This window comes from Eleutherodactylus coqui, unplaced genomic scaffold (assembly GCF_035609145.1).
Source record: "Eleutherodactylus coqui strain aEleCoq1 unplaced genomic scaffold, aEleCoq1.hap1 HAP1_SCAFFOLD_28, whole genome shotgun sequence".
Lineage (NCBI taxonomy): Eukaryota > Metazoa > Chordata > Amphibia > Anura > Eleutherodactylidae > Eleutherodactylus > Eleutherodactylus coqui.
In genome coordinates, this window is record NW_027101783.1 from 282,022 (window position 1) to 296,725 (window position 14,704).

Here is a 14,704-nt window from a genome sequence, read left to right on the forward strand (position 1 = left end):
TCTTAAACTGAGCCTTCAGGGAACCCCCATATGTGACAGCAGTGTTCAGAAAATAGCAGGCCAACATCATTAACCTGATAAATAGCTGTTTTTGGCAGAAGTGATATTTCTACATTGCTAGTAATTTACTTGTAGGTGTAGTAGAGTAATAAAAAAAAACAACAGCCCCAACAATTAGGACGTGCCGCTCATTCTGAATAATTGAGTCATTCATTGAAAGGGGAGTTTTTAAAATAAGAGCAGCGAGGAGTTAAATTGGTGACGTCATTAATTCTGCAGAATAACAGGTGTTAATTTGGGCCATTAATTAATGTAGGAGGTTGGCAAATGCTGCACAGGTGGGTTATAGTGCATTCCCTTCTGAAATACTGGTGAAAATGGGTCATTCTGCCCCCTTCCCATTGCAAACAGCCGGAGGGGAGGACAGAGGAGGTGAGCCGGCGACGAGTAGATAGCTTAGTAGAGCATACACCCGACGGCATATACGCTAAGCCCGTGCATCACATGGTAGCGTACATCAGATGGCCGTGAAAACTCTCAACACACCCAGGGATCGTCTTCTTGCACCCTGAGACTCAGAAAAGCTCTTTTCATACATGAGCTCGTGTGAATAAGCTCTAAGGAAAGTGAAATCTTAAAACTTTTTTTTCGTTTATACATTTATGAGTTTTTATAGAAAAATGCTGCACTGGTATTTTTTTTTTGATCAGCCTGAAAAGTCCTTTTTTTTAAGTTCCTGTAGAGGATTAACACTCAGAGTGGATACATTTTGTTATTATTTTGATTTGGGATTGAATGTGTAGTATTTACAGGTATTTATGGAAATAAAAGTTATTATGATTTTGCACTTGATATTTGCCTTTCCAAACTCACTGCTATGTTTTGAACACTACTGTAAGTATTATAGATTCCACTGGCATTGCATAGGTGGTTAAATAAGCACCTAGTACTGGTAATTGGCACAGGTGGTTTCTCTCTGGGAAATCTTCAAATTAGCTGAGCTGAAAAAGAAGAGATCTAAAATACCACTTTGCTTTGCCCGGCTCGCCCAGTCTGAGACTTCATCTTGCGCCCGTCCATCGGTAAACACAATGGCCACTCTCGGCACACCCAGGGATCGTCTTCTTGCACCCTGAGACTCAGAAAAGCTCTTTTCATACATGAGCTTTAGGGCAAGCCCAGTCATGGAGCCTCTGCCCATATATTTCATTTGGGATACTGCTTTCTTCATGTCTTTGGCGGAGCTGTGCTGAGCCATGGTGAACTCTGTGCGGATGTGAGTGGAGTACTGTAGCAGTCCGACTCGTGCAGCTTTCTGTGAGATCTCTAATGAGTCTATGATCCCATTTACAAACTGCTTTACAAGCTCAAAATTCTCTTCTCCAAGACTTTTGGATCCATCAATGACAAACACCAAGTCCACCGGTCCTTCCTCACACTCTGAAAACAAGCACATGCATTAATGATCATTTAGGTAGATTCTAAGGTTATTTGGTTGGTACAATCATTAAAGTGACCCTCCAGGCCCAGACAAACAAGATGGCCGCACTGCTTCTCTGACTACCTGATGCACATGGTACAGTAGTACGCATCATTAGTCTAAGATATTACACCTGCTTTGATTGACCAGTGCTGTCCACATGAGCAGTTCTGGCCGGTCAGAGCAGCATATAGTCTCTTAGACTAATGATGCATACTAATGTACATCAGGTAGTCAGAGAAGTGGTGCAGCCATCTTGCTTGTCCAGGATCAGAGGGTCACTTTAAAGAAAACCTGTCACCACTCTTGACATGTTGGTTTCATATGAGTATTTCCCATGGAATAATACTGGAGCATCTTTTCCCATTACTCTGTGTGGTGCCGTTCTTCTGTTATTCCTTTTGAGTGTTTATGAATAAATTGACAAATGGGTGTTACCCACGTCAAAGGGGATGTGTTTTTACAGAGTCTAGTACTGTGAGCACAGATTGGACAGTGTCACGTTGTGTATGCAGACCTGTATTTGTCACTAGGAACTAGGGGGCCAGTGCCTAGGGCGGCTCATTGACAGGGGCGGACGCAGCACCTGCTAACACAATTTTAGTTTCGAATTTATGGATTCAGTGTGGTTCCCTGCCTCCCACCTGAGCAGCGACTTATTTCAGCAGCATACCCTTCCAGTGTCCCTATGGAGAGAGCAGTGCAGAACAGAGGAAACTATGAAGAGCAGCAGAACATCTTGACTGGAGCACACGCTGTCTGCGAGTGGCTCTCGTAAGTTCTCACAGTTAGGAGAGAGGGAAATGAAGAGGACCTGAGGAGAACACTGCGAGGGGCAGGGGATAACATGGCATGAGGACAGGGATGAGTGCAGGTGAGCATGAGAGAACGCTGCCTGTGATGTGTAGGGTAGGGGGACATGAGAGGACACTATGGTGTGGGTGAAGGGAAGACAATGAGAGGGATGTCTGATGAGCGGGGATGGCAGCAAACATGGAAAGTATATTAGTGGTGTAGGGGCAGAAAATAAGAACACTATGGTGTATATATACACTATGCATTTTCTGCAATGGGGGTTGCATAATTTTCACAGGCGCACGGTGCGCGGAATACATGACCAGGTGAATGCATACAGCTTGTCTCTTGGCCAGCGCTGTAGCTCTGCCCACAGCTCATCGGTCCTAAAACTTACCAGCACCAACCTCCCTCTTACTCAGAGTGCCAGAGAAAGCTGCTAAAGCAGACAGACCGGACCTTCCGGCACTGAACTACATATGAGCAATACAGAGCAGTGCTTCCGCTTCTGTCCTCCCATCATGCACTGCTCACAGGAAGTTGGAAAATATGGACGGGGAGAAAGTAGCAAATGTGGACAAGATGTCAGAGGAAGTGGAGATATTTTTCAGGTGGAGGGTGACATGACAGATAGAAAATGGAGAAAGTAGCCAGACCGGGTACAGTGAGCCTATTACACAATGACTTATTGTGATGATGTACATTAGATTTTAAATTTCAGTCTGTGCCCAGAATACCCCTTTAACCCCTTAGTATCCTGAGATGTATATGTACATCTTGGGTGCAAGGGGTTTGTATGGCATGGGATCAGGAGCGAAGTCCACTCTATACATGGTCAGCTATCTTTCACAGCTGACACCTGGCTGTAACGGCTGCATCCACTGTTAAATGCTTTGATCCGCATTCGGAGGTCCCGAACAGCCTCCTGCAATAAGATAGCACGTTGCCGTCCAGGTGTTACGGTAGCCCAGTGCCTTCTGAAGGCCTCCAGTGCTGCCATGTATTTCTGCCTATTAAAATTGGCCTGTGCATTCAGAAATACCCTATACTGAAATACTGAAGTATTGCAGTATATGGTATAAGTGATCAAATAATCGCAAGTTCATGTCCCCTATGGGAACTAAAAAAAAAGCTAAATTTAAGAATATTAAATGTTTTTAAAAAGTTGTGTGTACTCCAAAATGGTACCAATAGAAACCACCGGTTGTCCTTAAAAAAAAAAAAAGAGCTTTCACATAACCCCATTGAGAGAAAGATAATGGCAGTTATGGCAGTCAGATGATGCTGTCAGAAAGTTTTTTCTTTAAAGATATTTTATTTTTTAAAAGTAGTACAGCAAGAAAAAGCTGTATGAATTTGGTATTGTCGTAATTGTACCGACTCACACAATAAAGTTAACACGACATTTTTGATACACCATCTACATGGCAAAAACTAGACCCCCCCCCAGATGGTGAAATTGCATTATTTCTGAATTTCACTCAATTTTTTAAAAGTTTTTCAATACATTACATGGTATAAGAAGTAGGATCATTGAAAAGTACAACTTGTCCCTCAAAAAACAAGCCCTCAGAGAGCTAAGTGAACAGAAAAATAAAAGGTTATGATTTTTTGAAAGTGAGGAGGAGAAAACAAAAATGGCAAAAAAAGTGTCATCCCCAAGGGGTTATACTTTTATTCAATAGCAACACATTTTGGATGCTAACTGGCCCCTTCATAAACTCATGTGACCTGAGCAGCTAATGAGGTTACAGACATTTTCCCTAGATTGACCTACATGTTTTTTTATAGTGATTTAACACTGAATCGCCAGGTAAAGTTTTTTTCCTTTTCAATATGTTATGAAATGTTTTCTAAATGTCATCCTTGCTGAGGAGTGCAGTAGTCCAGTGCTTACAGTTTATACTGTAGCACCAGCTATTACCACCAGATAGCGCTGCTATGACACCAAAACACAACATTTCCTGTATTTTCTAATACATTTGGATTTGTATAGAATGTTCCACAATTCTGCACTAGGAAACCCTAAAATAGAAAGTATCCATGCAACTAGAACTGATCGAATATTGTAGCGTTTGGGGTTACTTTAGTTTAGTTTACATTAAGATTAATTTTTAGACAACATAAGTGCTATAAGTAGTCAAAAAGCGCTAGAAAGCAACGTGTGCAGCCATCCTCATGTTGTATATTACTTATTATACAATAAAAACAGTGAGATATCTCCATTACTGTGAAAAAACTCATATTGCACAATCGCAATCATGTACCCTCTATATACCACCTGATTGGGTGATTGCCAGAGCGCCATTTGCATTGCACGGATTTGGTAACCAACATTGTAAGGCTGCCCTTAACAAACAAGGCAATTGCAGGCCAAATATAATCCAACAGTCACGTTTACTAAACAGAACTGCAAGTATAAGGGCCTTCAATGTGTTTGGTTGCTGTCACTTGAAAAAGCACAATAAGCTTGGTGGTTTCAGTACACATAAGGTGGTGCTATTACAGCAGCATGTGCATCCTGAATCCTACTCCCCTGGTTTCCTCTACTCAGGAGACAGGGAAGTGTTTTGCAGCACATTAAAGAAGAAAAAGTTTAGTCAGGCTGCAGACCCCTGTTGTTACTTTTTGGAGCTCAGAGAGACCGCTATTGCTTTGGGGGCAACAAAGAGACCAGTTTAACATTGAGGAAGAACTGGGGGCACTATTACCTTTTGGGGGGTACAATGGGAGATTATTATAATGGGGGTGGCATAAAGGGAGTATTAATACTGTGTGGTTGCACAACGGAGGGCACTGTTGCTAGACATTATATTGTCGTGGGCACAATGGGACATTTATTACTGTGTCTGTAACTTAATGGGACACAAAAAGGCGGACTAGAACTGTGTGAGGTACAAAAGGGAACACTTACTGTGCAGTGGGTACTGAGAGGTATATTAGTGTTTGCAGCAGGGTGGGAAATTTGTGTGCTGAGACAAATGCAGTCTGGAAGAAGTTGCCATGGTGATCTGGGCCCAGATCGAGAAGTAAAGGGTAAATGAATGACTCTAAATCAGTGAAGACCTCACCTGTGATTAGCGTTTGTAACTGCACTGTAGTCACTTTTCACTGTGTAGAACCGGTATCTGACGATTATTTGTTAACATACAGATGAGCCGCCGCTGTATCTAAGCTGCCATGTTATAAGTGTTGTCTTTATAGATATGTATGCTCTGAAGTTTTTCTTCTTTTTTGGAGGGGTGGAACAAAATGGGGCATATATATGTGTTGAGGTTTGTGTCACTGATGCCCGTGGTTGCAACTGTGGAGTGAAGTTGTGTGGAAGTGACCACGGCCCTTTAACTGCAGGCGCCTTTAATAAAGCCTTGAAACTATATTTTTGTATTAATGAGCAAAGCAGAACAGATAAGCACATTGTGTCTTGGGATTCTGAGAAGGAGCGTTGCCTTTCCGGAGTATTTGTCCAGTGGGCTCTGTAGGCCGATCTCCTTACAAGTCATGCTCATCGGCGATGTCTATACTGGCAATGCCGGCACAGTTTTATTTAATCATTTCGATGCCTTGATGCTGCAGAGCGTTAAGCTGGACACAAAGACAGATTATGCATCTAACATTTCTCACCAACTGTTCCCGTCTGATTTGTATTCTTCGCTGCAGCAGATTTGCTTGTACAGACAAATCCTATTGTGCAATTTGTGGTTAATCAGTTTTCCTGATTTAACTCCTTCTGTTTTATGGGGAGAGACGCCGATGACACAATATAGCAGGAACCTTAAAAGCAGGAGACTATTTGTTACCCTCCTATGGCGTCTTCTATCTGCAGACTATCTCACCTACACAATAGTATCCCTTCTTACACAGTCGTGTCATAGATTTAAAGGGGCATTCCATCTTTCATAGGGGCCAAAAATCTAAAGTGGAGCTGTCCCCTCTGCTGACATGGTAAATACTTCTATTCTTCATGAACTTACGATGCTAAAGCATCTTTTCCTAGAGCTCAGTGTTGTGATGTTCCTCCGCTATTCCTCCTGGAAAGTTAAGAATAAGTTGACAGCTGGGTGTGACCAGTTTGGGGTGTGTCCTTACACAGTCTGACATGGTCCAATCAGAGCTGACAACAGCACTATATATTCAGGACTAGTGTTGAGCACACTGAAACAGTAGAACCCGGTTTGGGGTCGAACTTTTGTAAAAGTTCAGTTTAGGTTCTTTTAGCAAAGTTCGACCCAAAACAGGGTTCTATTGACTCGGTTCACTGATCACTGGTGTATAACAGTGTCTAAGACCTAGAAAAGTCCCGTATAACTCTGAAAGGGTGTTTATGGCTCTGAGGCTAGTTTCACACAGCCAAGCACGATATTGGGCGTGAAACTTGGCCTGACATTGGACTCGTACACGTGCGATGTCAAAAACGCCTCCCAACCATTCAGTACAGTTGCATCGGCAAGTGTTTCCCATTGTTTTCAATGGGAAACCTCGCATTGCACTCGCATGCACTGTGTTCCAGCCCCATTGAAAACAATGGGTGATGCATTCCAAGGGAACGCCAAAGATAGGTCATGTTACGATTTTTCCGACATTGCTCATGTATTTGACCCCATTCAAAAGGATAGGATTCATATCTGTGCGAGATTTGTGCGACTCGCAAAGCAGAAATCTACCGCGATTTTCTCGGCCGTGTGAAAGCAGCCATAGTGTTATATACTAGTTTCAGGGGTTTCAGTGAACTTCTGGTTTCACTCAAACTAATTTAGGCCTCTTTCACACGGGCGTGGCGATTATCGGCCTGCTCGCATCACGGATGAAAAATGCACAAACGAGAGAAAGCTGCGACCAAGTCACGGATAAATCTTGTGTTTTCTCGCCCATTCAGTCCGCCTGGGGGAAAGAGTGTAGCAATGCTTAACTCCCTCCCCATCACTCCCCCTCCTTTTGCCGGCTGACGGCAGCAATAGAAGCTCCCATAGATAGAGGACAAAAGATAGGGCAAGACCTATCAGCCGCCAGCTCCCCTAGAAGCCTATGGGAGCTGCTGGCAAAGGGAGGGGGAAGGAGGTGGGAGGGAGTTTAGCAGCACGAGGTGCTGCTAAAGTCCTTCCTCCCCCCTCCCTCCCACTCCCCTTGCTGGCAGTTCCCGTAGGCTTCTAGGGGGGCTGCCGGCTGATCGCGGCCAAAAGATAGGGCAGGACCTATCTATACCAGCCGCACGTAAAAGCAGACGGTCGGAATCCGTAGCGTATGTGCTATCTTTTCCCACACTGAGTTTGTGCAACAAGTGAAAAAATATCGTGCGATTTTCTTTCCCGTGTGAAACCACCTTTAACCCCTTTAGTGGCACGCCTGGAATATCTCCAGGACTTGCTCCTCTGACCATGCAATCAAACTCTGGAAGATTTCTGTGGACAGCTCTGCTGCTGAAATGTGCAGAGCACTGAGCTGTCCTCTGAAATCTTACTGCATACTCAGCGCAGCAAGCCCTGGAGATTTCCCTGGCATGACATGGTAATAATAAACCTGCCACTGAAAGGGTTAAGCAGACATGTCATGATCAGTAATAGGTCCTTTTTAAGCATTTTTGCAGTCTGTAAAAACCTAAAACACCACTACTATTACTTACTTTTGCATCTCTTCCCATCATCTGCTAAGATGTAGCCTTCAAAGCATTTGCAAATATAGGACTCCTCATTATTTACACACAGATGCTCACATCCGTGCTCAGTGGATTTGCAGACATCTTTACCTGGGAATGAAAGGATATGTGGTTACCTAAATAGGCAGCGGTAAATAGTACTAGAGGTATTATTTTAGTGAGGACTGTGCAATGCTTCATTTCTCCTGTGGTGGCGCTGTAGGAAAATCGAACAGCTGCTGTCAGGTTACTCCACAAATTCCAGCTACTTACTGGGGCTCACAGCAGTGGAGCAACCTGCCATCAGCCTATCATTAATGACCTTCCAACAAACAAGGATTGTACAAAGTGGAGAGCATCTCAAGTGACACTCCAAGCACATTGTAACTAATAAAGTGAAGCTACTACAGTTATAAGTAAAATACCTGGACTGTTTGTCATGTTACTATAGGTATTTAACCCCTTAGTCAAGAAAGGTGTCATGTCTCCCTAAGGAGAGCACCCAAAAAGTGTGTGGAGACACGCAGGGGGTGAGTGGGTCAGGGGATGGTATAGTTTCTTCCCAAGGAGAGCACCCAAAAGGGGTGTGGGGACACCTAGAAAGTGAGTGAGGAGACTTATAAGCCCATGCTAGCTTCTCTGGGTAATTTATGCAAATAAGGAAGATGGAAAAAAACCTCTGCAGCACCACCTATTGGATGGCAGAATTCCTTTGAATCAGGGTGCGGGCAGACGAGCGCATAAACGGCGCGTTTTTGCGACCAAACGTATATACGTGACCATCTGAGGCAATGGTTTCGAATGTATTCGTTCACATGGGCGATTTTACGGCGCGTAAAAACGGCAACCCGAAAAAAAAACGGAACATATGCGACCGAAATACGCGCCAACGCATATTCGATCGCCGAAAAGACCGTTTGCAAAGTAGGAACAAACGAAAATACGCTTTCTAGCTCTGGTCGTGATCGGTGAAAAACGATCGCTCGGGCGATTATACGTTGCGCTCGTGCGAACGTAAATACACCTACGCTCGTCTGCCCGCACCCTCAATGTGACTTTCTAACAAGTCTTAACAGTGATTGGGAATAGGAAACCAAGCCAGGAAACCATGATTATTGCTCAAAATTCGTTCAAACGACCGGGCACTTTTCATTTGAACGATGATTTTAAGGTAAACTTTAAATCCATTGTTCAGCTACTGGAGATAAAGCAGTTTACAGGCTGTTTTCTCCGCGGGGAGTTGGCAGTTAACATTATATTCCACCGCACCTGCGCCGAGAACAATGCAGCTGTGCGCACAGTTTGGTGTGTGATTACTCACGTGCTGGGCTCTGCAAACAGCATGTTGAGGCCCATTTACATGCAAATGAAGAGCATGAAGTGGCAATGGTCATCAGTGGCCATTAACACTTTATGCAAAAAGATCGCTAAAACTTTCATCCGTTTGAAAGATTAGCTTTGCGTGTAAATGGGCCTTTAGGCAGGTTTGTGGCACAATTTGTGCCAGAAAACCATTGAATGTTGCTGGTAAATCTGCTCTATTCAGTTAAAATGTTGAAACTGAAAGCAAATAATGAATAGACGGAGCATTGATTGCAGCTGGAGGCACATTGGAACTCACTGTTCCCAGATTCTTTGAAACTTATTTATGTCCTTAACCCCGAGCAGGGCTTGGTTGACACTTGATTGAGTGCATCTACCAATTGACACCTATGCAGAGAGAGGTAATTAAGACAAACTGTAAAAGTCCCTTTACACGGGATGACTGCCAGGCACATCAGTGCCCGACAGCCATCCCACGGACCGCCGCCTGATAATTGCTTCTGTGCTTATGCAGCAGCGATAGTTGTTTAAGTGAATAGAAGCAGAGCGGCTGGGGATCATTCCGCTTGGTTGCCCGCCTCCATTCACAGTAAACGGTAGTTGCTCAAACATTACGTTCTGACTAGAGATGAGCGAGTATACTCGCTAAGCACATTACTCGAGCGAGTAGTGCCTTAGCCGAGTATCTCCCCGCTCGTCTCTAAAGATTCGGGGGCCGGCGGGGGGCGGGGAGCGGCAGGGGGGAGGAACGGAGGGGAGATCTCTCTCTCCCTCTCCCCCCCCCCGCTCCTCCCCACTCCCTGCCACAACTCACCTGTCACCCGCGCCGGCCCCCGAATCTTTAGAGATGAGCGGGGAGATACTTGGCTAAGGCACTACTTGCTTGAATAATGTGCCTTAGCGAGTATACTCGCTCATATCTAGTCCCTACAGTTGCTTGGTCTTTAACTTTGCTAAAAACTAAGCAACTCCGACAAGTGAGCGATTTCTCACTCAGTGCCCTGTTGGCGGGCGCTTGTACATTGGACAACTATCGCCCGAATTTGCTGTTTCTAGCGAGAATTCGGCCAATAATCACCTAGTGTAAAGTACCCTTAACAGTGAACACAGCTTTTCCAAAATACACTTCTGCTACACGTACGACCAATGCCTGATGAGCTTTTCTTTAGTGTTTCTTTGTTCTACCGGATGACTAAGCTCCTTGTACACTTTTAATGGGCTTTATACACATCAAAATGCCACTGCCTGCACTGAAGTCCCCTCATTACCATGCACACTCTAAGATACCAGTAATGTTGAACTGAGCTGAAAAATGGAAAAAAAACATACTAATGAATGGGCGTTGAAAGTTCTGCAAATTAAGTTGCACATCAAACTAGAAAGAAAATGTAATGGACCTTGAAATCTGCTTTGTGTGTCTGAAACAGAAGTGATCTCCTAGGCTCGCTCTCTGCAGATTGTAATGGGCTTTCTACATTTCTATAGTTTAACTCTGTATTTAATCAACAGTAATACTAAAATTTAATGATCAGTGGCGAATGAAGAAGAGAGGGACGCCAGAGCAAAGGCAGGTCCACGATTATGCTGCCATATTTTACCACCCATAAGGGTCTAGTGCTTGTTTACCCCCCCCCCCCCCATGCCCGTTCTCTGACACTTGGGGCAATGGGTAGTGGGGGCTACACAAGCACCAGTTTGGAAACTCAGTCTTCTAGGATGGGCAAGAGAGATGACTGGAGTGTCTGAGGTGCTCACCTTGAGTATCTTCATCGTCTGGTGAAAGCATCTCAAGAATTCCTGGTTACACAAGTGCTTAGGCAATAAGGCAATAACCAATGTGCTGGCAAATGAGCGGAGGACAGCCACATGTTTGCAGGAAACTTTAATCAACTCGACAGCCGTCTGTTAGTCACAAATTTTGCGGGTCACATGATACATGGCAGTTAGCAACCGGTGGTGGCGACCAACTCTCACAGAGACGGTTTCTTGAGACTTTCCGTATCTACGCAGGTTCTCCAATGCCAAACCGTGGCCACCCTACATAATGGCTCTAAATCTGTGATATGCCACTCTCTCACTTTCTACGTCGCACTCTACACTTCCGTTCCTACGTGGAGTTTTTATATCCATCTCTGAATGCCCTTTTTAGCAGTAACACCCAATGCTGCACCCTTTTGAGGTGGCATGCCACCACCACCATTAATGTGGCCGTAAATTGTGTCATTACCCATAAAGGCTATAATGCAACATAACTAAGTACTTTTATAATCTAGGGGCTGTTCACACTAGCATTTAGGGCTCCTACTCATGAGCGTATGAGTTTTTGTACACCCCTTAGCGCAACGTATTTGTGCTATGAATGGGAGCTTTTTTTAACGTTTTATAGTACTTTTTCTGCTCGCAGAGCAGGTTTTTTGCACAATCATGCCTCGATTTAAATGACTATTTAGCCTAATGAGTTCCAGATGTGTTCTTCTTCCTGTAGAATAGTGCATATTGTGCATACATCTGCGCACCCCCATAGACTTCTGCGCAAATGTGCACAGAAGTAGAGCATGCTGCATGCAAAAAAGGAACGAACTCATTGAAATCAATGGCTTCTATTTCCTCTGTATTGTGTGCGCAAATTTTGTGCACGTAAATACGCCTTAAGCATCTGTGAATTGCATACGTTTTTATACAAAAAAAGTGGAAAAATGCATAACTTCTTGTACCCACAGGCTAGTTCAAAAATACATACTGTTGACTGTGCTTAACCTCCTATATATTTGCCAACTTTTCTGTGGGATGGAAAAGCATAGTCTACTACACTTTCCTGTAAACACAAATGTGTGTGGAAACATACTTTTTTTTAATATTACAGTCAACGGAAAACGTATGGAAACTCATGGCAGTATGTTTCCATATGTTTAACGAATATGTTTTTTTGATATCAAATGCCTTCAGGAAAAAAAGAATGTTAAACTACAAAACTTTATTAAGAAAAAAGTTTACAGTAAAAAACATAGTTTTTTTTAATGTAGAAATAGACACAAACGTATGGAAATGTATGGCTATCAGTAACCAGTAAATACATTTTAAAACCCTACCGGTGTTTATAAAATGCCATATCCTTGTATACATTTTTTCATGTACGTTTAACATATATATTAAATGTACATGAAAATCCGAATGTGAACAGCCCTAACACAAGTAGCCCTGTATACAGTTCCTGTGGATGGGGGGTCCTGTACAATGTCCAAATAACAGTAGCAAAGGCAATGGGACCACCCAGGCCTGCGCCCACATGGTCTAGCTCTATGGTATGCACGCCTACTACAGCCGCAACACCAGGAATTCTATACTAACCACCATGAAGAACACGGACAAAGGAGCATATCAGTTCTATCATCTAGGATTACGCCACAACTTGCCTCCGTCTACGTGAATACTTGTGGTCCAGTTTTACGCTTCAGAGCCTCCTGCCAAGAGCCTACAAATAATGATGTTAACAGCTCATCTGCTACGAGGGTCCGTGCGTGTAAAGACTCAACGAAGAGCAAACACTTAGTAATTATTTATCGGTCTATGTACTACAGTATGTCAAGAATAGCAGACTCTTACTCTGGCAGGATGTCTTGTCATCCCGAAGAAAATATCCTTCGAAGCACTGACACATGTAAGACCCTTCCGCATTAACACACAAGTGCTCACAGCCATGCTGATTCAAAGCACAGTGGTCCACAGCTGCAATGAGAAAGAACAAGGATAGATTAGACAAACCAAGGCAGAACACAGTTTACTATATAACGTAAGGCAGTGTTCCCAACTCCAAGGCACCCCAACAGATCATGTTTTCAGGATATCCTATAATAACAACACCTGTGACTCAGAGGTGTAACTTAAAGCTTCTGGGCTCCAATGGAAAATCTGTAACAGGGACCCCAACTATAATGCTTTATTACTAGAGATGAGCGAACGTGTTCTTCCGAGCTTGATATTCGTGCGAATATTAGGGTGTTCGGGATGTTCGTTATTCGTAACGAACACCATGCGGTGTTCTGGTTATTTTCACTTCCTTCCCTGAGACGTTAGCGCGCTTTTCTGGCCAATTGAAAGACAGGGAAGGCATTACAACTTCCCCCTGTGACGTTCAAGCCCTATACCACCCCCCTGCTGTGAGTGGCTGGGAAGATCAGGTGTCACCCGAACATAAAAGTCGGCCCCTCCCGCGGTTCGCCTCAGATGCGGTGTGAGTTAGATGAGGGACAGTGCTGTTTGTACCGGAGCTGCTGTAGGGAAAGAATTGGTAGTTAGTGTAGGCTTCAAGACCCCCCAAAGTTCCTTATTAGGGCCACTGATAGCTGTGTGTTGGCTGCTGTTAGCAGTGGCAATTTTTTTTCTTCTCAAAATCGGCTCTGCAGAGCGTTGCACCCGGCATTAGGGACAGAAGTGTTGCATAGGCAGGGAGAGTGTTAGGAGTGAGTGTAGCCTTCAAGAACCTCAACGGTCCTTTCTAGGGCCATATTTATCCGTGTGCAGTACTGTCCAGGCTGCTGTTAGCTGTGCTGCATTTTTTTTTGCTTCTCAAAATCGCCTCTGCAGACCATTGCACCCTCCATTGATACTGCAGGGAAAGAATTGTATAGGCAGGGCGACAACACAGTTGTTATTCATTGAATATACGCAGTGCTGCCTTTTGGTGCCAAAAAACTGAAAACAAATCTATTTGTCCAGCCTCTGTCCGTCCTAAGGGTGGTGGACACGTGTGAGCTGCGTGAACAACATTGCTAAATCAGACGCACCCAGCTACGCTTTACTGCTGGCTTCGCCATTTGCTTTCCTTAATTGGGAAAAAAATACCTGCTCTCCAAGAGTTATAATAACTCTGCTACCCTCACGTTCTGTGACACATAAGCAGGGACACAGCACAGTTATTAAACTTCTCATGTTCATTGAATATACGCAGTGCTGCCTTTTGGTGGAAAAAAACTGAAAACAAATCTATTTGTCCAGCCTCTGTCCGTCCTAAGGGCGGTGGACACGTGTGAGCTGCGTGAACAACATTGCTAAATCAGACGCACCCAGCTACGCTTTACTGCTGGCTTCGCCATTTGCTTTCCTTAATTGGGAAAAAAATACCTGCTCTCCAAGAGTTATAATAACTCTGCTACCCTCACGTTCTGTGACACATAAGCAGGGACACAGCACAGTTATTAAACTTCTCATGTTCATTGAATATACGCAGTGCTGCCTTTTGGTGGAAAAAAAACTGAAAACAAATCTATTTGTCCAGCCTCTGTCCGTCCTAAGGGCGGTGGAGACGTGTGAGCTGCGTGAACAACATTGCTAAATCAGACGCACCCAGCTACGCTTTACTGCTGGCTTCGCCATTTGCTTTCCTTAATTGGGAAAAAAATACCTGCTCTCCAAGAGTTATAATAACTCTGCTACCCTCACGTTCTGTGACACATAAGCAGGGACACAGCACAGTT

At 44.0% G+C, this 14,704-nt stretch overlaps 1 protein-coding gene across 1 annotated transcript in view; it reads right to left on the reverse strand.

Annotated features, from left to right (window-relative positions):
* The window catches only part of LOC136591287 (matrilin-2-like), a 101,434-nt gene that overhangs the window by 15,444 nt on the left and 71,286 nt on the right, over positions 1-14,704 (reverse strand). The window contains exons 10-12 of the mRNA XM_066588506.1: positions 12,834-12,956; positions 7,896-8,018; positions 1,027-1,440 (exon numbers count right to left, since the gene is read on the reverse strand). Coding sequence (XP_066444603.1) covers positions 1,027-1,440; positions 7,896-8,018; positions 12,834-12,956 — 660 coding nt within the window. The remainder of the gene's footprint in view (positions 1-1,026; positions 1,441-7,895; positions 8,019-12,833; positions 12,957-14,704) is intronic.